The following is a 22,123-nucleotide window of genomic DNA, read 5'->3' as shown; positions in this document are numbered from 1 at the left end:
AGTCGCTTTCCCTCTCTTGTCTGTACTGGACTTCTGTCATTCCTCCCAGAAAACCGAAATCCGGCTTCAACTACAGTGGACGAGGATTCTCGCAGGACGGTGACCAGTCCGCGGAAAGCTGTTTTTTGAGTTTTGCTGCAAATTTCGGCAGCGCGTAGAGCCGTGGCCAATGCTTCCGTCGCTGTGGCTGTACAGTATCATCCAACGGGGACCTTATGCGCCGGGATACTTTTGTCAGCTTCAATGCTGGGAGCTTCTCGTGCTTGGGGGGTTTATCACTATCTCTGAAGAATTGATAAACGCAGAGTTGTCACCTTGAACAACAGACCCGCCGCACCCCACTGCAGCCCTTTGTCCCATCGCGTGAGCTGAGAGGCAGTAGGCATGCCTCGAGGTCGAACGAGGAAACACAGACGGCGCGTGAACGTAAGCACACTATGCAGTCAGTGGCGTTGCACTTCGTCTGAGAAAACCGTGTGCTTCCAACTTGCGGCGGCGCCTGTGCTTGCTTCAACTCTTTGAGTGCGCGCGTCAATCGCCAGCCGCGGCAGCAGGAACAACGTGTAGCATACGTAGGGAGAATACAATCTCTTTGCCCTTCAGAGCTTGAAAGGATTTTTTTACTACAACGTCGTTCATTCGCGTAATACACAGTGTGCCTTGCATTGTGGTTGCTCTTGCCATTGTACTGGGTATTTAGAAACGGCAGAGAAAGCCGGTTTTTCTCAGTAGAACCGCCAGCTCTTGTGATGTTTCAGTGGAAGCTGGTAAAACGCGGAACCGATAGTGGTACAACGGGGGACTTACTAGTGGCTCCGGTTTCCCAGCTTCGACGGAAACATATCATGCTGAAAAGCAACAGTGCTTGCGGCTTCCTCACGCCCTCCAGCGACAAGGCGGTATGCTGCATGGATGAGCAGCTGGTGTCTGGATACCTTTGCAGGACTAAACAGAGTTCCTTACAAGCTCGGTAGCGTGGCTAAAGACAAGTGCCATAGCCAGCCCAGCTGTTTCAGAGGGCCCATAACGGCAGAGGTGTGAGTGGGACGTGGCTGAGACAAACGTCCGCGGGTTCAGCGGGAGGAGGTCGCAGTGAGTTGCGCCCTCAAAAAATGTGCCTCTCGCGGCGCACACCGGCCCCAAATCGTGTTCTTTCCGAGCCGACTCGCCTGGCCGAATGGAGGAACGCAGGGAGAATTGTGACATGCGGTTGGTGGTGAGCCGCGCGGCCTGTCAACGAGCATCGGGGACCGCTGGACCCTGTCCCAGAACCTATTACTCCCCCAGATTACCTCATGGGGGTCTGTTTGTCCGCTCTGTTTCTGACTTCAAGAGAAATGTTCGTTTCTGATGAGGACGACTGCCTGTCTTGAGGCCGTGTCTCGGATGCCTCGACAACCGAAGGCAAACCCTGAACGCATGCCGCGGGAAGCTCCCATGGCATGTGCCATACAGGAACAGACTAGGCTCTCGAGTAGCCGCTGGCACAATTCCAGAGGCACACGATCCTCTGATAGACTGCATGAGAGATGCACGTTGATATCACGTGAATTCACTTCAGACGAGACGTCCTGGCGACGTGTTGTGGTTTGTTGCGCGCGATGTCTTTCGTCGGAACGCATGCGCCGCGTTGTGCTGTTGATGGAAAAGAGGCCATCTCCCTTGGTGACTCTTTGCTTCTTCGTAGCGCACCGTTTTCTATGCCATGGGTCTTTGTGTGCGCTCGGTTTCTAGAAGAGACGTCCGTGTCTTTGTTGCGTGTTTCTGACTGTCCTCGCTGTGATGTTTTACGACGAAGAGGCAACGAGGATACGGACGAATGCGGCGCGCTCCTGGCGCCGACACTGGAAGGAGATATTTATGAGGCAGCGAGAGGCGGACGAGGATACGGAGGCTTGAGCATGTTCCTCCCCTAAAAAAAAACTAGTTTTGCTTTTCGGGGAGGTACTCCGGCCCTGCGTATATGCGGCACGGGCGGGGTTTTCCTCAGCCAGTTGTCTCGCTATCACAGCGAACTGTGAAATCCAGTGCGGTCTCGCCGCAAGAATCTTCGCACTACGTCAAGCGAAAAAGCTGAGGTTGTAGCAGGACTCAACAGATGCGTCTACCGAATTCCTGCTGCTCTTTGTGACATACTTTTAGGCGGATGACCTTTCAGATCCCTCTCGTGGGCGCCTTGTCTCCGAAAATCTGTCTCCCATTCGATGTCAACGAACGCGGACAAATGCGGCACCCATTCCACCCCTCTGCGCTACATCCGACAGATGCAGGTTTTGGATTTAACTAGAATACGACACTAAGGTTGTCCCAAATCGTAGACAAGCGTGGCTTCCCCTTTTCCTGCTTCTCGAAGGAGTGTGCAGCATTTTCGTTGCTGGTTTCATACCTTCCGAACCTTCAACACGTTCCAGTAATCCGTTTCCTTCCTGTTGATGCCACCCTCTCCGCTCGTTGGCGCTCTTTCAGAGTCGGCTCTCTGGGCTGGTTCTGTTGGGGGGCCCGGCTGTACGCATCACGAGCTCCGCGGAACGTCCTCACATGTTTTCTGGTGCGGTGCTGTCTTCCCTGGCCTCCATCCCGGCTGCAGATGAAAGCATACAGCACAACTGAGGTATCGCACGTGACTTCAGAGGCAGCCAGGCTCTGCAGGCTTTGCAGTCGGCTGGTTTGTACAGATCCGGTGATAATTTGAATGCGGTCCGAACCGGGTATACTGCTACATGGTTCAGGTGTACATCCACGTGAACGTGGCGCTCGAGAGGACCGGAACTTCTTGCATTTCTCATCATTTTTCCTCTCGTGTATGTTTTAATGACACCTTACTAATTACACTTTTTTATAGACTTTTATTAAGCGTGTCTTCGCTCGTGTTTCCTTGTGCGTGGCCCATCGCTCCGTTCTACCCCATTCGCCAGTGCGGACGTACCAGGTCTACGCTCTCCCCTCTCTCAACTTAGTCTTAGCTGTCGTGAGGCAACATGCTGGGCGACTCTCAGGTTCCATTAGCCGGGGGCGGCGAGTCTCTCCCTTCTCTCATTGCGGGAGGAGAGGCCGCGATAGTAGCGCCCGGAAACCTCACGGAGAAGCTGGAAGGACTGGCTCATGCGCCACAGTGCGAGTTGCTGGGCGAGTTCGGCGGCTTCGGGTACGTAACTTGTTCTCGAGCCTTTGGTTTTGAAATATAAGGCATCCATCCATGATTGCTACTATATCACGTGATTGTGTCTACTGTCGTCCCCGTTTGTTGGTACGTCTTTCGCGTGTACTATCCATAGATTCCTAATCTTGCTACCAACGAAGCTCCTCATCTTTCGTTTCTCGACCGGTGCTTCGTGCCGTACGCCAACTGGCCTTAGTTGCCTCGTGCCTGAGCCTGCCGTCCTGTCTTGTTCCGTGTTTTGCATCGCCGGTGCGTTCTCTTTTTCCTCTGCTTCTCGTGGCGGTACCGTGGGTGAGCGCAGTGGGGTAAGGCGCGACCCGCCGCCACCCCTATTTATAGGCGAACTGTGGCGCTTTAGCATCTCCCCCCTTTGTTGCCTTATTTCCTACTCCCTGGCTGCTGCGCCGTTCGTGTCTCATTCAAGCAAGTTCTATAAGTATGATTTCTCCCTTCTCTCTGCACCGCTCACATGCTGCCGTCGGTGTTGCGACCGTGTTCGTTAACCAGGTGGTGGCTACAGGGGATCCTCGGAATTCTCTCCTTTTCCTCTCTTCTCATCAAGCGCTGGCAGGTGAGTCCAAGAGGCGGAACACAAGGGCAGGTTCACACCTGAGAGTGGCAGGGGTCGGAAGCTTGTGAGACGTGCTGGTTGGTTCAACACATCCCGTAGTCTGTTTTGCTGGAGTGCAGCGCTCAACACACGGATATGTCCGCACCGCGCTAAGGCTCTTTTCCATTGCGATTCCTCACTTATCTTTGTGTCTTCAGGAGTCCCCGCAGCGACCTTTGAAGGTTTTCATATTCGATACGCTCAAGCAGGTCACGGGGTCCGGCGCCCTGCATATGAGTGAGTGCAATTTCTCAGGTTTCTATGCCTCTTTGCTTCGCCGGCGCCTGCAACGCAACGCAAGATGCCCGCACCTCTGCTGCCTGCTCAGTTCGCGTGTTTTCTACTGCTCCCCCCTTTACCCGCCGCCCCCCTTCTGTGCAGGTGCTCTCTAAGCAGTGCAGGATCTCTCAGCGGAAGCCTCTCTGTCGGTTACTCTCGAAGGTCTCGGCTCTGTTACGTGTGTGGTGCTCCTGCTGGCGGATGTAGCCCTTGCTCTCTTCTCCTTTTCGTCTTTCCTGGCTGGCCCGGGGCAGTTGGGCTCTGTTGTGCTGCACAGACAATTCAGCTATCCTCATTCCTGCCGGTGGTCGCGTCCGACCATTCCCTTGTTGACTTTCAGTCGGCGGGTTTCTTGCGTATGGGCTCCTTTAAGGAAGGAGGGAGGCGTGCCGTCCGCGCCGCCGTTGGATGCGGTGTGTAGTCTCGGCATTTGCGCGTTTTCCGTGCTTCCGCGGGCATCTGCCCCCGCGGTGTCGTCTGCGTCGCTGTCGTGGAACCGTGTGTCGACTTCGTGTTGGCGTGCGTGTTTTCAGTGAATCTTCTCTGCGCGTCCCTCCTAGCCACTTTCTTGAGCCAGGACTCCGATCCCTGCGAGTGGTACTGGCTGAACATCATGGTCGACACAACGCTGGGTGAGGTTTCGGTCCGGTGCTCTCAGCCTCTCGTTAAGCTGGGCATTACTCCCGTTTTCCTCCGTCTCCAGTTTCACGTTGTTTTACCTCCTACGAAAGTATATATGAAAAGTATATATGTATACATATATGTTTGAAGCTCTGGCTTGAAGGAAACGTCATCGTCGTCTTGATCGCTGCCCTGCGTCTTCCTTGCGCCCTCGCGTTTCTCCTGCGCCCCTCTGGGGTCCCTTTTTTCCATTGTCCTCATCAAGCGCCGTCCTGTGACTCCATCGGTCCTTCCTCTCTTTTTTCCATGCCTGCTGCTCTCTGTAGCGCATCTGTCAGGAACGGAGAACCCTTCGTTGCAGCTCGGAATCTTTACTTTGAGTTAGCCAGTGTACGAAGCTTCATGGTGTATGATTTGACGTTGTTTTGTGTCCCGTCTGGGTGCCAATCGCTTGGCCAGCTGATGATTTCTCGGTCGCCATCCGCTGAGCTTTCTGTTGGCTTCTCGCGATTCGCGTGTAGGGGTCTACGTGCTTCACCTCGTTGTCGAGTGGAGCAAGAAGTACTTGAAGCTGCATGGAAGAAACGTAAGGCGCCCGCTGCGCTGCTTGCAGGCCTCCCCTTTTCGAGGATGCCTCAACTGACGTGCCTTCGATGAGATTCTAGCAGTGTCCAGGCTTTGGCTCCCCCTCCCCTCCCCTCAGTCCGCGGACAAACAAATACTAGGTCGCGCATCAGCTGCCCTGGCTCCGCCTGTCGGAAGGCGCGAGACGCTCCTTCTGGTTACTCCCCCTGACCTGTTTACCAAACCCTCCGCACTAGCCCCCTTTGCTTCCGCACGCGACATGCGGCGCTGGACGGTTACCTAGCGATCCGTACTCTACTTCGTTCGCTCTGTTCTGCGGCCGTGTCTCGCAGGCATTCGGCTACTACGGCAACCCCCCTTCGTGGCGCGCCTGCTTGCGACAGGTCCTAGTCTGGCAAGCGATGGTCTCCGTCATGAAGTTCCTCATGGTCGTCGTCATGATTCTCGGTCAGCAGCCCCTTGGTAAGTTATCTTCAGAAAAGCGAATGCGTCTGAGCGCGCGCGAAAGCGATGAAGAGCAAGAACACATGGTAAAGAGGCAGAAGGAAAGGTTCAACAAGCGAGCGTACACGTCTGCGGACTTCCTGACGTGGGACGCCAACGGAAGGGGGGCGCTAACGGCGACGATCACACGGGGAACGGAGGATTTATTGCAGAGATGGGCGACAAGGCGCCAGTGAAACGCAGAAGCACCATCGTGCGCTCTCATTCTCTACTGTGGGTCTATGTGGCGTTTGTTTGCTCTCGCGTTGGTTTCATCAGCCGGCGGGCCGGCGGTATAAGTGAAACTCGTAGTTGAGGCATCTGCCGTCAACAGCGGCGGCGCGCGCGTGGACCGTTGCATACGGTCACGCATGTGTTTGGTTTGCTCCCATGTTGTTTGTTTTTGCAGCGTGGGCAGCGGGGGCGCTTCTGTGAGTTCCAGCACGTGGTTTGTCGGCGTCCAGTTCTCTAAACCCCGGATGGGGGGAAAAGGAAGCTTGCGCGCACCTGAGGAAGCACACTATAGGAGTCACGCGTCATACGATGCTTCCGCAAGGCGCGTTACGGCATTTATGGGGCAATAGTAGAATGGTGCTAGGTCGCATAAGTTTTCTTGCATCTATTGCAGTTTGTGACCGTCTCAGGGGATGCTGGTTGATCTGTACGAGCTCATCTTGTATTCGTGGTCACAGCTGCTGGGAATAACGAGACAGCGGGTGAACGCGTGCGCATCTATTCGGGGAGGTTCATCTCCGCACTACACAGAAATAGATTAACATATCTACCAGCCGAAAGCGCACTAGGTCGCGGCACTGAGTCTAGTTGCCGGTTTAAGGACGCGGGCGAGCGGGGTAACAGGACGGAAAGGCGGATACGAGAACGCGGCACTTGCATTCAGAGCGTTGTAGCGGTTCCCCTAGCAAGCATCCTAGCAAGGGAAATCGACATGGTGTCTTTTTGTGTATGCCTTGCTGCAGAAAGTCACTCGATGATCAGCCGCATGCGAAGCTGGTATGTCGTATGTCTGAACGCATCTCTGCGTCCCTGCTTTAGCTTTGTTCCTTCTGAGTCGAAAAAGAAGTTTATAGAGGTGCATGGTCGCGAAGAATGATCCCCGAGACAGACTGTAATTCGTGTAGGAACGACGCGCTCAAAACAAAGAGTTGTCCAGCTTCTTATGACCTCTTCATCGAGGGCTGCCTCCCGCAGAATGACGTGCGGACAGCGGCGTAGAGGCGACGCAGTTTTTCATGCTTCTCCGATGCTGCGTTTCCGGCGCCTCGCCGCTATGCCGCGGGGAGTCTTCGAAAGAGGACAGACTCGTCCGCCTATCACAGCGCCCAAATATGTCACCCGCAGCCGCATGTGCTGCTTGTGATGCACAGGTTGTCGTCATGATTATTACGCCCTTAACGATGAATTCCTTGCAGTATTGGGTGACCGATAATATTATCAAGCTCCAGGGCACTGGACATCGGGTGGAGTCCACCGAAAGACCGCATTCGTCGTAAGTGCCCAGCAGTTTGCATTTCTGTTCCATGCCGGCGGCTGAACTTGCTTGTATTCAGTTGTGATGGTGCGCAGAGCAAGCGAGAATGTCGGCGTCGTGGTAGCGTGCCCGTGGACTTATCTATCAGGTGTCTTTGACACGATAGCTCGTGCGTGTGTGTATGGGGCGCGTGTACCCAGTACACAACTGTCGACTTGTGCGGGGCAAGGCATAAATACGTCAGCTCGATGCCCGTCGTGCCCTCGGCTTGTGATTGCTGCTTCTGCATGCCACGGCTCGTAGTTCCATATCGTGTTTTGCAGGCGCAGCACGTACCACCCGGTAGATGCTCTTGCCAGCGGCGATGACGAGAGTCGCCCCGCGTGTCAAGACATCTGTCTTGAGCAGAAAGCCTGATATGCCGCCTCTGCGGGCGGCTGCGCTTCACGAGAATACGATCTAAATGTTTGCTTCGAAGAGACTGGCGTAGCCACGCCCAAGAGACGCGGTGCGTGCAGACAGAAGTATGGAGAACCAGGTTTGGAAAAACCAGCCTGCGGGGGCGTTGGCCAGCGCCTCATCATTCATATGTGTGCGTCTGAAAGCGATTTATTTTGGGCGATGTAGAGAGCGACCGCTAAACTGCGTTTCTGTCAAAGGAGTGGCAGTCCTCCGTCTGTTTGCTTCGTGGCCGTATCCTCACTAGGCGATACGGAGAACGAGGGGGAGGAGGCGGAGACTAAAGGCACGGAAGAGGGGCGTGTAAGAAGCTGGCCCTCGGAATGGCACGAACCTAATCAACGTTCACTGCACTAGAAACTCGTTTCGCAGGGATTTCAGCTGAGCTGGCTGTAGAATTGAAGGTCTCGTCGACATACGTCAATATAAACCTGTGTGTATTGCTGCGTGGGTGGAAAGGTGCGGCGTTGCGCATCTTGTGCAGGTTTAGGGTCGTCTGGTTGGTAGGGCGTTTCGTCTTGTGTCATGCCTTGATGCAGGGCGGCTTACTATAGCGTGCACACATGCAGGTTTTGCGCATCCAGAGCATGTAGCGTAGTAAGAGATGTGCACATTGGGCAGCCCGCTTTTTCGCACGCGAGTAAGCCGCTTTAGAGGCCTTCCGTGGTCCTGGTCGGCCTTTTTCTGGCACGCGTAAGACGTGGAGGCGACACGGAAAGGAGTTTCTTTTTCCTAATGCATTCAACTAGAAAAACCGTTGTCCTCTGTGCTTGCCTTCGGAATGCGCCAGGGTTGTGTGTCATCCTCTCCATACGCTTGCATGGGGCCTCCCGTTGGTACATAAATGCATACCTCTAGATGTGCAGATCGGCGGACGTGGCATATGACTTTGTTTGTTTTGTCGGATGGAGCTCGTAGCAGCTCATAACTTTTTCCGAACGTCTTGAACAACTTCACATTGGCGTACGGAAAGACCGCTGCTGGGCCTACCCGTTGAGGTCACCAGTTCTTCATACCAGACGTGGCCCCGTCATCTTTTATCCGTCCTCACACCTGTCCTCTAGTGTCGACATTCGTGGCAGCCCCTGCCCTCCTCCCCTCATTCCTCGCTCGCCCCAAACAGGCGCAGGGAGTACTCGCCCGTAGCCTGGTCAAGCGACCACATACGGCTATAATTCTACACATACGAGGTGAACCTACGTTACGCCGCATACGCTTCACGACGCCGACGTGCTCTCGAGTGGAACTCTGGTGAACCTGCTCGCGTCTACTCAGGATGGGTAGACAGCGTTTTGCCCCTTGGAAGCACGCGAGCTCTACCTTCTTTGCCCTTCTCATACAGAAAAGCCTCTCGAACTCGTGTGAGGCCACGGCAGAGTTACGGTACTCATACACAATGGAGCGCTTGTGTAAAAGTCATAAAACGGCCTTGGTCCGGGACGCGCTTTAATGCCATACTGAAGGTTGCTGCAGAGCAATGCAGCGCGATACGCAAGCGAGCGTATACCTCGAAATTACTAGTTCTACTTTGCATAAGAAGAGGAGACTTGTAATTCAAGCAGACTAAAAAGTTTGAAAGGTGATACGAAGCCCAGCACAACGAATATTTATGCAAGAGGCAGGTGAAAGAGTGGAGAAGAACGACGCAAAGGGTAGTGCACGCAGGTACAGAAATGCGCTGACGGAAAAAAAAGTACCATGACGCCAGACTGGAGAAGCGCTGTGCAGCGGCGCCACGCAGTGCCAGAAGGGACGGCAGCTGGCGCAACCCCTAGAAATAGCATGCCATGCCGAGACGGACTACGGTGGAGCTCGCCAGGAAGTCAAATGCTACGGGCCAAATCCTCGGAGCAAATGCTGCAAAAATGCATAAAGAGGTACAACGCACAGACAACGAATTGACAGCATGCACACGTTACGACTCTCGATATAGAAACACGACGGAAACCCCCAGTGGGGAGACTGGAAAAAAACCGGATATGCCCGTTTTGTGTACGCATCGTTGTTCCAAACTAGGAGTGCCCTCCGCTTGTGAGAACCTCAGAGAGCCACCACGGAGCCAACAATTCGGTACGTACAACAAGCGCCGCGCCACTGAGACGCCACGCTGAAAGTTCATGCGGCTAGGTCGCGCGCGCAGCGGACCCCACACGAAGCGACAGTACTCGAACGAGAGCGAAGAACCCCTGGGAGGCAATATGCTGCAGGATACTCAGCGAAAACGTACCCGGAGCGACCGCAGAGCGCCCTGTCCTACGAACACCACAAAACACAAACAAACGGCACAGCCACCGGTAGCGAGCCAAGCCGGACAGAAAACGCAAGTCGAATACATAGTAAAGCACGCTCAGGTGACTTGTGGTGTGTGCCGCTTCGCCTCTGCGTCTTTTCACGCTCTTCAGAACCTTAACTGGCCCCTTCCCGCCGTGTCTTACCAGGGCGGATGGGGTCGTAGAGGGCAGGCGGCACAAAGATTCTTCGTTTTGCCAGCACGCCCACGCCAACAACAATCCACCAGAAGACGAGAGCGATCGCTGCACACAAAAAAGATACGCCTAATAAAAACTAGAAGTGAAGCGCAAAATCGACAGCGTGAGTCAAGCGGGCGAACCACCACGTACACAATGCCAACAGGAAAACGCGGTGGTACACGGAGGGTCTCCGAAGGAGCGAAGACTGTTTGGGGGGAACGGGCTCGAAAGTGATGCATGCGCAGACGAAAAAGAGTGAAGGATCACGGTAGGAGCAGGCGCAATGCGAAACCTAGGAACGAAGTCCCATCGGTAGCAACGCCAAAAATAGTGAGGCGGACAGCGAATATGCAGGAAACCGAGCGGGCATGCACACGACGATGCACTCGCTGCTTCCGAAGCCTGCTCCCCAGCTATCGACGCACCGACGATCCAACGCAGGCCTGCTTCGTTGCATTCCGGAAGCAGGAGGAGATCCAGTATCCAGACGACGGCTTGACACATGTTGAAAACATGGAAGAGGCGAATCCACGTAGGGACCGTCTTCACAAACACGCCCAGGACAGACAACCCCGTCGTCAGCCGGTCGAACCGCAAGCCGTCCGCCTCGCTGGGGTCATGCGGGGCAGGCCCTGAAACCGTCGCATTCCTGCAGCGAGCAGCACAGAAAAAAAGAATCGCACGGGACTGAGAAGGCCATCAGTCAAAGCGAAACGAGCAACCGCGACGCCAGCCCGCGATGAGAGAGGGGCATGTGAAGGGATAACAACGGGGGCCCAGGCTGCCGCCTCCGAGTTGCAGGACGACGCAAACAGACGAGAGGAAGACGACAATGAGCCCAAGAGAGCGGTACCATTCAGTCGCTTCGCGAGGGAGACACGACTACTGTTTCCTCCTCAGGAAGCAAATCGATGCGTAAATATTCGAGAGCATCCTCTCAAAAACCGCAGCGGGTGCGTCTCTGAGTGTGTATCCCCTGAGGTGTCTTACGAGGTGGAAGCACTTATTGTCGAGTAGCCCCAACAGGTGAAGAAGAGAATGAGGCTCTGCGCACAGAAGCAGTGCGGCACTAGAACTGCGCAAGAATGGCACGTCTTTCGCAGACGGTTTGCATTCCCCGCAAGCGTCTTACGAGATGTCGCGGTCAGGCACAGACACTGGGCTCGAAACCCTCCGGCGTCCATCCCAAATCCTTTGTTTACTGCCCAGCAACAACGGCAACTCATTGTTTGTCTCTGTTGTGTCGAGCCACTCGAGATGCTCCAGCGGGAGCCTTGAACCTCTAGTGGCCCGTGCGTGGGGCTGATTCCTGCCTACTTGGAGGAACCACGCGCCGCTGAAAAGATAGACGCTCGGCTTCATAGGACAAGCTATCTCGGTGTCCACCCGCGGCGCAGTATACTGGAAACCTGGCAAGCAAAAAAACAAGGGGGCAGCCATGGTGGACTGGTTACGCCGCGTAGTGAGCCGCACGCAGTCGTCTCGTGTTCTCTTCTTTGAAGCTTCTTCCTCGCCACACAAGCGTCCGTTTATCCCTCTGTCGTTGCTTTTCAACGGACCTGTGACAATGACGACGGCGCCGACCAGATAAATAAGCCCAACCCAGAAGAAATAGGAGATGATGCTGCAGGCAACCAGAAGACCACGAGGACCACAAGCACGCAGCTCAGGGCTATCCTTTCAGCGCAGAGGACGGCAATGTGGGAAGCCAGAGGCAGTTTCGCACCACGCAAAGGATGGAAAACAAACGATAGGAACAACCAGGCGCAGCGCATAAACAGCCGGGAAGAGAGACTGTCTTCTGCTCTCTTCTCTGCATATTCTCCGTGCTTCTCGGATTGCGTGTGGCTCCTCTCAGCTTTGATTGTCCTAAGACAGCGGGGCGAGGCCTCCGGCCAGCAAGGAGGCGGTAACTGGTTGGAAAACAAACCGGCAATGGTCAATGAAGACATCACGAAGGCGGAAGTATAGTGCACAGCCACCGGAAACAATGTCAGGCCGAGTGCACCACAGTCGGTAGAAGCCTGCCGGCAAGAGAAAATGCTGTCGAATACGAGCGGGCGACACTGCTGGAGCACGACTTACGTGACTCTCAGGATATCTGTCCAAAAGTTTCTGCAGCATATGAGATAAACCATAGTGTTGTCTCCGGCGCCCTGAACTGAAGCACACACAAGCAGGGACTCCGGCACACACGCAAGATGACAAGAAAGAAAAAAAAAGAGGTAATCGCGCAGAGACACAAAACAACTGTCCTGCATATGCAAAGGACAAGCCAGCGATGCAAGTATGCAGAGACAATGGGATGTCAGCTAAAAGGAGAAGCACGTGAAGGAAGCAGGGGCATGTAGAGACATTGCCCAAAGGGACGCGTGCAGAAGCAACGCAGAGAGGACGCAGCTAAAAAGAGGCCTAACATGAGATATCAGCCTCTTCGATTGCTTTCCACGCCTGTCCGGACTCCATGGATCGACGGAATGCCGAAGCTAGCGCGTTGCCCTTTCAACTGCAGAAAAGCGCTTGGAAGCAACTGAAAAAGACCGGGTGATTCTCCAAGTCCAAAAAAGCGCCCTTCGGTAGGGGATACGGTCAGGTTTCAACGTCGAGATACTGACCTTTTTGTCCTCCAGGTTTCGCGGCCTGCCCCGTCGCCGGGCGCGGAGGCCCACCGCCTCCACCCCCTCCAGCCACTTCAGCCATCCTCAACACAGACGAAGAGAATAGAAGAAAAAAGACAACCGGAGAACGACGAGCTGGTACGCACAGATCAGCCAAAAGTACACTCAGGTGGGCAACGCGGAAACAACCACGACAGCAACCAGCGCGCGGGAGGCGTCAAGGAGCGACAGATGCGCGGTATACAGTTTCCGGCCGCTGAGGATGTTTTTCCAGACCAGGAACGACGTATCCACTGGTGCGGCAGTGACTTGAAAGCACGATGCCAGGCAATATGACAGGAAAGCACTCGCCATTTTCAGTCGAAATGTGGAGACGGCTTATGGAACGATTGCCCCGGCTTCCCCCCCCAGATCAGAATCTAGCGGACGGCGCCACAAGATGTTCAGCGACTCTAAAGAGAATACAAATAAGTCCGCCGAGGCACGCCCCGCATCCTGTGAGGACTCGGCAGGCGATACGTAAAAAAGATTACAGGAAATGGCACCGCGCGGGAAGGTCCGTGGTGCGCGAGCAAAGCGATGGTCTATGTAACCCGATGTCGGCGTGGAAACCAGCCGGAGGCACGAAACTTGCACAAAGACAAGAACATTCGTGAGGATGGTCAAGAAGACCACACTCGGCTACGTCATTCTCTAGAGTGGAAGTAAAGGACCACAGTAGGGGCTCGAAAGGCAACGCGAGGACGCGGGCACTCGAAAATCTAGACAAGACAGAATCTTCCGCAGGAAATCAGAAAGTTAACAAGTCGGATCTATGTAACTACGTGTTGTTATCTCTGTGTGCTCCTTCCGTGAACGCAGGGCCACGTGCGGCCACCTGGTGGTGACCGCATTCCGACTGGGGTCCGCCAGCGTCCTACGCAAGGTATGTGTTCGCCAGTCCACGAAAAGTGTTGACCCGTCCACGGTTCTCTTTCTACCAGGGAGATACGGTTCTATAGGAGAAGGCAGAAAGTGTTAATAGAGGCGGATAGGCACAGCTTCGTTTGGTGTGAAGGCAGGCTGGATGCAGAAGACCAGGTTGCATGCATGCCCGCCAGTGGCTCGTTTGCTGCAAAGTGGGCAACGATGAGGTAGCCACGCGCCGCGCGTGTCGTGCGGTTTTGCCAGTGGGTTCTGCCTGGCAGCCCAGGTGAGATGCAGCCCCTCAGATGCACGCATGCTCCGCTCCTCTAAGAGGGTAAGCAGCCCGTCTAGAGTACTCGACAGCGTTTTCGCGTGGCAGCTTGCGTGCGGTGGCGTGCCCTGCATCCTTGAGCAAAGGCAACCGGGCCGCGTCTCGCTCCCTTGTAGCCGTCTACCTTAATCCCGATTCAGTGGACGGCCTCTGCCAAATCCACGTTTTTTTCTGCTCTCCCCTCAGACATTTCTTGGAGGCAAATATTTGTTTAGAGACTGATGTGAGCTTGGTCGCTCAGTCGGCTGAACGAAGACATCGCATACCATTGCCAGCGGGGTGTACGTCCTCATTCATCCGGATTGTTAGCAGCACAGTGCGTGCACCCGTTTGAATGCGCCCTTCATTTCTCTAAAAAAAAATATTGGCAAGTGTTCGGCGTCATTGTGCTTGTTGCATTTTTTTTTTCAATGTGCTGGACACCAACGCCACTCGCGCGGCGGCTGGAAGGGCTTTGCGTCTCCTAGTCACGTTGACTCTGAACCTGTCTTTGAGTCAATCGTCAGGGCACGGTCCCGCCGAGCCGCACGGCGTCCGTTGTTTTTTTTTTTTTTTTTCCTCTCTCCCTCCCCTCCAGGACGGACTGGTCGCTTTCGTCTTCAGAGGCGGCTTGTTGCTCTTTCTCGTTCGACAGCAGGTTGCAGAACTGTTTACATGTGTCGATTCTGCCGCCAAGTGTCCACCCCTCGGGGCCCCGCCGAGGCGCCCCCGACTCCCCACGAAGTGGCGCCGGAGGAATGCCAAGAGGACAATGGTAGTATTGTAGTACTTTCTGTTCTCTTTTAATAACCGATCCGGTTTCAAGAACGCATTTTTCCCTCTTCTAGCCGCAGAGTTGGTTGGGTCGGGCTGCGCGGGCTGATGCAACGAGCTCGGGTTCTTCCCGGCTTGGACGTTTTCATTCCTCCTGCATCTTGGGCCCTATCTCTGGTGCCGTCCACTTGCGAGTAGCTACCGTAACGCTGACGTTTTGCCCGGTCTCAGTGGCAGCCGTCCTCTCTTGCCTGACGTGGGGCTTTCGAACGGGATAATCTCCCGTTAAAAGGCGGGTCGATGACGCAAGTGGTTTTGCCGTCATTTCGCAGCAGCTCACTAGTCTTTTTTCGCTACAATGACTGTCCGGCGTCTTCGCTCCGTGTTAGTACGCCTGAGGCAAGAGGGAGGCTGAGGTTTGCTTCAGTGTATGCCTTCTGTTTCCCATTCGCCTGTAGACCAACGCGAGACAGGAAGCACGAGGAGGCCCCGTGAAACCATGTTTGTGTTTTTTGTATTTTCTCGGTCGTCGAAGGAATGGCTGAATCTGGCCGGTGCAGGGGAGGGGCCCCAGAGGCTGTCGACGGCACCATCTGCCCCACAGGAGTCTCGTGTGATTGCCTTCCTTCGTCTGATACCCTGGCAACACCCAGCTGTGTGGCGGGGTTAGCCGGAGCGGCTGCGCAAGGCTCTGTTCACCTGTCTAGCTGGCCAGGCGGGTGCTTTGACGAACGACAGCAAAGCGGCTCCGCAGATAGGAGTCCGGCAGTAAGTACTGCTGACAGCGCGAGCTTTGGGGGCGCAGAGTCCGGCAGCTCATGCGGCAAAGGATGGAGAAGGCAATCCGTGTCGACTGCGTCGTCTTCCATCCTCATCACAAGAAGTCGCTCCGTCTGCTCCCTGTCGCCGACTCTGTCTCCGCATACCTCTCCGGCGGTCGACCCGCAAATCTCACCTGCTCACGCGCAGGTGCTGTCCGTCGAGGATATGTGTGGTGCGACGCGTGTTCACTCCCGCGTGTTTGCGCCGCTGCCGGCCGCAGTCGGCTATCCTGTGCCTTGTTCCATGTCATCTACATCATCGTCCTCTTGCGGGTCCGCCACCACGCAGGAGGGGATGTTTCGTGAGTCGCGCATGTGGAAGAAGGGCGCAGATGGACTCACCACGTGCTCACAGGGAGGCCATTGTGCGTGTGGAGCCACAAATGAAGAAGACACTCGACTTTCTTCCTTCGGCAGTCTTGCATCTGCTTGTCCGGCGTTGACTGGCGGGGATCCTGTTTCCTCACCCTCGGTTCCTCCGGAGCCCCTGCACATGTGGCGCGCTACCCTTTGGGGTTCCGTTCATTTCGAGGCACTCACCCCTCGGAGCAGTGGCGCGTCTGTGCAGTGGAGTGGAGGGCGCGGCGGAAGTCGAGAGTCGTGGGAATTCCGGCAGCGAGAGGCCAGGTTTCACACGGGCTGCAAGTCGCCTCTAACAGATGGTGATGACGGATGCGGCGACTCTCAACGCCTAAGGACGGTATCCGGTCTGTTTTTTATTGATCATGAGGAGGACCAGGTTAAGCGTAGCCATGCCTGGTCAGAGGGGTGTCACCGTAGAATCGCAGTAAACTTGAAAGGCAATCGCGCGAGCAGTCCTCTACGTGAGGAGAATCTTTGGGAAGGGCTCTTCGGAGGCAAATCTTCCGATGCTCTAATTTGCCTATTGAAGCAGTTGCTACGGTTAGAACGAACAGAACAGTTAAAAACAGAGAGCATCCAATCGTGTAGTCACTGCGGTCTGCAAAGTCTGAACCCTCTTGGGCCCGAGGCCGACCCCCGTGTCTTTTCTTCCTTCCCCCTGTGGAAAAGCATCGCACCGCCGCAGAGGAGAGCTCCAGACAAGGGCGACAGCCTCTTGTCTCCTGTGTTGTGTCCCCTCTTTATTGTCAATTTTGGCACTTTTGCGTCCCTTCTCGTTCTCCCTCTTCTGGCAGCTTGGGAAAGCAAAGATCTTTTCCGCGCGTTCATGTCATCTCCGAGGCCCTTTAAGGCAGCGACATGTTCTTCTGTCGCTGTTACAGCGGATAAGACGCACACCACCGGAGGCGCAGGAGGAGAGGGGAGACAGGGGCGACAGCGGCTGTGTCTTGAATGTTCTGCCTATCCCTCGTTTGCTCGGCGCAGCGCTCGCGCTGTGCCGTGGAGCCCCGTGCAGGAGAGCCTCCGTTGTATATCGCACGCGTTGCATGCGAAATCGGAATACCTCTCACTCTGGTATAGAGCTTACATCGTCCGGTTCCAGAAGATGAGCGAGCGGCATCAACGCAAGTCGACAAACCGGGTGGAAGGTCTCCATATTTGCCGCGACGCGCTGCGTCGATGTCTCATCCTGCATTCCACCGCAGTCGCTGTGGCGTGGGGCAGGCACATTCAGTTCGACTGGCCGGCTGCTTGCCCCGCTCGTGCGTCGCGTCAAGAGCCTCTATATCGCCTGGCTGCACTCTGTCAAGCGCTTTGCTTCCAGCAGTCTGAAAGACGAAATCACCGGGGTCAGCCGTTGTCGTTCAAACTCCGCAGGGAACACGAGGGCGTCACGCGGTCGCTCCTTTTGGGTATCCTGTCAGCCGCCGCAGAACGAGAAGACAGTGGAGCAGCCGACACAGACGATGTCTTCCCTTTTTCTCCCTTCTCGTGGGCGCTTAATGACGGTCAGTCGAGCAGTGACGGAGAATGTGGTGAAGGAAATGACGCGGAAGCAAAAGCCAAGCGCACCGAAGCGAGGAGAATACGTAGGGCACTTAGGTTCACCGCGGCTCACCTCTTTATGTGCGATTCCCAGGTCTACTTGCATCTGCCGGCAGACGACCCAGTGCCTCAGGCGTCTGGCGTGTTCTTTGCGCCGTGTGAGACCACGTGGGAAGATCAGGATCCCAGTCCTGATGGCGGGCAGGCTCGGGCTGAAACCTTTCCCCGGGTGGTGTGTAACGCTCCACACCGCCCTGGAACAGACACAACCGAGTTCTTGCAGCGTCGTGATTTCCAAGCGAATAGCAGAATCGACAGATGTCATCGCGGAGTCGACGGTGGACTAGCAACGCGGTTTCTTGACGTGCCAGCAGCAGGCATGCCTGGCAGTCCGCAGCATCCACCAGCACATCCGTTGTCTCCGGCGACAGTCCCGCGCCCACATCCCCTCAGTCTTGCTTACCACATCGATGAGGAAAAGCACCAGGCGGCGCCTGTTTTTTCCCCGCCCTCTCCCAGCTGGACACTCGACGCAGGCTACCAGCGTGGGGCTCTGGCACGAGCCATACGGGTTGCAGTCCTTCTTCCACACACAACGTTCCGGGATTTTTTCTACACCCGATCTGAGTTGCCACGTGACGACAACGCACCAGATCTGGTAACCCAAATGCGCGAGAGCCGCTCACTGCATCGAGGGGATCACAGACGAACGGACGGCAGAAGCAAGGGTCGAGGAAGGCGCGGTGATGCCAACCGGGGTTATGCTTTCGTTTGCAGTTTCCTGGACGACGGACAGGTCATGCTGAATGGTAAACGCGTTGTGGTAAGTTACCGGTACGAACAATGTAATGGAGATGGATGAAAGCCTCAGCAGTGACAGTACTATCGCAGATGGTCGCGTAACGCCACTGGCGTGTCAATGATCCACTGGAAGAATGCCAGTAGAAGCATTAGCTAGGCCCTTTTTCGGAAAGAAAGGAGCATCCCAGGGTATCGTTGCATGCAAGTAACGATGGACTCTCATACGCACGTTGCATCTCTGAATTCTCTCTCGCTTTGCGGTCTATGTGTGACGTGCCATGGGCTCGAGCAGTCAAGCCCATGGAAAGTCGCGAATGTCTTGTACTTCACATGGCTGTTGCAGGGTGAGTCTCTTTCGTTGTGCGTTGTGTTGCATCCTTAGCTTCCCACGAGCCCCCCCAGCCCTATGTGGAGCAGCCACACATCGTCGATGTCCTCGTGTTTTCCTGGTTTGGCACGGGCGAGCCTTCTCCTGCGTCGCCGACGGGAAGATCGGCTGCTTCATCTCGGCCGCTCTCGCGTTCGCCTTCCCCAGCACCTACTCCGTCCTCATGCTCGATGTCTCCCTTTCTCACTGCGCCCCAGCAGCGCTTCACACTGCTCTTTCTGGCTGCAGACGGACGTCTCTATGCAAGTGGTGATGTCCCACCGATTCTCGTTCGGGACTCGCCTCTTTCGGCAACTGTCAAACCCAGCCGGTTGGGTAGTTTCTTTTGTGCCCATCCTGTCGAGGCGACATGCTCTAAAACTGGACAATCCCTGCTTTTTTCAGCATTTCTAGCCGCCAACGTGGAGGGAACAGCCCTGACTTCGGGGCTGATCCTCCCGCGATATCGGTATTTGCATAACCCCTTATCTGGCCGTATGCTCGTTTCTTACCTTCCGACTTCGCAGGCGTCTTGCCCTTGCTCTCGCTTGTCCTCTTCGTCTCCCACTCTATCTGCGTCGGTGCTCTCAGTCCCCCTGCCTTGTGTGGGAGCTGTTTCGCAAAGCCATCGGGGGTCAGCCCGCATGGCAAACGACGGGAGCGAACTGCCTTCTTCTAAGTCGGATGTCGATCATCCAGAAGGACGCCAATCGCGTGAAGAGCTTTCGCATGCTGCGTGGGGGGGGAACGCAACAACCCAAGGCGCCATTCAAAGCGAGCATGAGGAGCGAGATGGTGCGGGCGTGTGTCGCACTAACCCGTGTTGCTGCTCTGCTCGTGCGGCATCAGATGCGCCTTCAAGTGACTTCTTTTTTGCGCGCGACAGAGAGGCCACGTCTCCCAGAGTGAAGCATCCGACCCCTCGATGTGCTCTGGCTGTCCTCCAGACGCACACTGGGGATCCCGTTCTTCTTCAAATGACATTTGAAAGGCCAGCAATCTCGGGAGTGCATGCCACAAGGCCGGAGAGTGCCGGTCCTGCTCTAATTGAGGGAATCGGAGGGAGCCGGGAGGCTTGTCCTGTCGCTTTTGAGTTTGTTGTGCTGCAAGTCGGCTGGTGCAGAGGGGCGGACAAACAAAAGCTGCCAGCAGGGGTGCGCTGGGCCTATGAACAGAGCTCCTGCGCGACAGGAGAGGTGGAGGAGGCCACGAAAAGTCGGAAAACTCAACGGAGATGTCGTGTCGATCCGCTGAGGTCGGACCTGTGTGGCGGAAGCGAGGGCGCGACCCCCAACCACAGGCTGTGCGACGATCTTCCTTCCTGTTCATATCTGCCGAACTTTCTGCAGTCCGGGCGGTGGGCTGCGTGCTGCTTGTATAGAGACGTGGTACTTGTGCGGACAGGAGGGGATGCCAGCGAAGCGAGTGTGTTGGTCTCGACGCTGGAGAAAACTCAGCACGATTGGCTAGCTTCGTTCCTCCTCTCGCATCCGGCTGTGCGGGTGTCAATTCGGTCTCTACGGCTAGGTTTTGAGCGACTCACACATCTTCAGAAAGAGCTCTATTCCCTTCCGGCCAAGCGCAAGGCGGGCGCGCATCTCAGGCAACCAAAAGGTAGTGACCCGGTGAGTGGCGCATTTACAACTCCGAGTCCGCGGTCAAAAGGCGAAAATGCGTTGTGGAAAGCAGGGGCAAGTTCGAACGGCATCCAGCAGGAAGTGCGGAAGGCAGATGGCACAACAATATCAGTTGGGCGTAAGGCCAATGTAGCACCACCACAGGAGCCCGGATTGGGGTCAGAGACAGAACCTCCTAATGGGCATGGAAGATCCAAGGACTTACACTACGAGGCTACTCAACCAGAATCGAAAAACGAGTTAGTCGGCTTGCTCGAATGGGAGGAGGACGATGGGCAGTTGCGTCTATTTTTTCGTCTCGTTGATGGTGCGTTTCTTGCTCTCAACCTCCACCAGAAGCAGGTCGAGCTTGTCTGGAATGTGGAGGGCCGCAACCTCCCGGCCCAAACAGCGACTTCTGAGGGGCGGCTGCGTTGACCGGCGCAGTGACGCGAATTAACTGCCAGGCTTAACAGCTGAATTTTTTCAGGCCATGCACCATAAGACGCAAGGGGGAATGTCTTCAAGAGGGAGGTTTCTACCTAAACTGGCGTCGTATTGAAGAGAGTTTTCACATACAGCTCGGAATTCCAAGGGGACGGCAGTGAACTTTCCCCGGAGTTTCAATTTCCTTACTATATAAATTGGCGAGCTCCTATGTGTCGCCTGCTCTAATTCATCAGCCAACAAATCAAACTTCGTAATTCATTCGTGGAGGGCTTGCAGTTACAGGGGAACCCTGGAAATGATAAGATTTACCAGGTGTCGCGACCCAGTCGCAGGGCTTCGCTCCGCGATACGCCTGGGTTGTTGCTGATGTGCTTTCAGATATTATCTCGGGTTCAGTTTGGAACCGATTCGCAAGCGCATCGTGATCATGGTTCGGGCTTTCATTGTGGCGCAAATCTGCTGAGTGGGGTGCCATTGTGGACTCTACCGGGTCACCTCGCGTTCCGGTATGTTCTCAATAGCTAACATCAATTGCGCCACGATTCCGGGTGATCGAATGACCCTGCCTGAGCGGGAGGGGGACTGTAAAGTCTATATGACGCTGCAATCCTATTTGGTGGGGATTATTATCTTCTTTGGTTGTTAGCAGCCCATAATCGCGAATTGAGAAAGACGGTTTCTCATGTTTGGTCCTCCAGCTGCTGGCTATGATGGCAAGTGCTTGGGGATACGCTATGGGAATGTGAAAATTCGAATGACTGGGAGTGGTACGACACGGGAGCAACACGTGGACTTGGAGTTACTCTTTGGGACTTCGCGTCGTCTGTCGCTTTCTTGCGCCTTTATTCCTCCAGATCTGTTGTGGGGAACACCGATATAAGTGTATTATCATCCACGTTGAGACCAGCATGTAGCAGTAGCAAGGCATACTGTTTCTGCACGTGGATATCCCTTTCACATCGGAATGGAGTGGGAGCCGCGATACCGAAGTCCGTTTACGGCTGCAGTTGACCAAGTGTCTGCCCGTTGTTCGTATGCGTTGTGTGTACTTGTGCTTAGTTGAGGGAAGCCAGTAAATTCGGTGGGATCAGTCAGCTGCCAGCTAGCTCTTGTGTGATGAAACGGGCCAAAGACCGCCTGCACATGGACGGACTGGCAAGTCAGAGTCACCAATGCTTGACCTTGGTCGGCAGTACTTGTTGTTTGTGGAGGTCTCCAACTTCTCCTAGTGCGCCGATAACAGATGGCACGGAGACGCCAGGGGAATCCGTGCACCCTGTGCCCCAGTGTTTGTTCGCGCGTCAGTCGTATGGCCCATCACGATATGGCTAAAGGGGTCGTTGTTTGGTTTTTTCAAGGGAATACGCAATGCGCGTTTTTCACGATGTTTCGTGC

At 55.2% G+C, this 22,123-nt stretch overlaps 3 protein-coding genes across 3 annotated transcripts; 2 read left to right on the top strand and 1 right to left on the bottom strand.

Moving 5' to 3' along the window:
* Positions 1-2,978: 2,978 nt before the first annotated feature.
* BESB_025550 (uncharacterized protein) lies at positions 2,979-7,644 on the top strand (the record flags this gene model as incomplete). The annotated part of the gene is made up of 10 exons (XM_029361235.1): positions 2,979-3,145; positions 3,668-3,731; positions 3,929-4,007; positions 4,583-4,681; positions 5,192-5,256; positions 5,588-5,717; positions 6,148-6,169; positions 6,716-6,749; positions 7,124-7,242; positions 7,551-7,644. The coding sequence occupies 10 exons, from the start codon at positions 2,979-2,981 to the stop codon at positions 7,642-7,644; spliced, it is 873 nt and encodes a 290-aa protein (XP_029215590.1).
* A 1,872-nt stretch (positions 7,645-9,516) lies between these two features.
* Positions 9,517-12,857, bottom strand: BESB_025540 (uncharacterized protein; the record flags this gene model as incomplete). The annotated part of the gene is made up of 9 exons (XM_029361234.1): positions 9,517-9,543; positions 9,914-9,939; positions 10,122-10,220; positions 10,583-10,806; positions 11,148-11,203; positions 11,475-11,566; positions 11,717-11,781; positions 12,243-12,318; positions 12,773-12,857. 9 exons carry the CDS (start codon positions 12,855-12,857, stop codon positions 9,517-9,519), a joined length of 750 nt encoding a protein of 249 aa, XP_029215589.1.
* A 2,445-nt stretch (positions 12,858-15,302) lies between these two features.
* BESB_025530 (uncharacterized protein) lies at positions 15,303-20,716 on the top strand (the record flags this gene model as incomplete). The annotated part of the gene is made up of 2 exons (XM_029361233.1): positions 15,303-18,303; positions 18,678-20,716. The coding sequence occupies 2 exons, from the start codon at positions 15,303-15,305 to the stop codon at positions 20,714-20,716; spliced, it is 5,040 nt and encodes a 1,679-aa protein (XP_029215588.1).
* Positions 20,717-22,123: the final 1,407 nt, after the last annotated feature.

Source organism: Besnoitia besnoiti (assembly GCF_002563875.1).
Source record: "Besnoitia besnoiti strain Bb-Ger1 chromosome Unknown contig00014, whole genome shotgun sequence".
Lineage (NCBI taxonomy): Eukaryota > Apicomplexa > Conoidasida > Eucoccidiorida > Sarcocystidae > Besnoitia > Besnoitia besnoiti.
The sequence above is the reverse complement of the archived record's forward strand: the minus strand, read 5'-3'. Positions and strand labels throughout refer to the sequence as shown.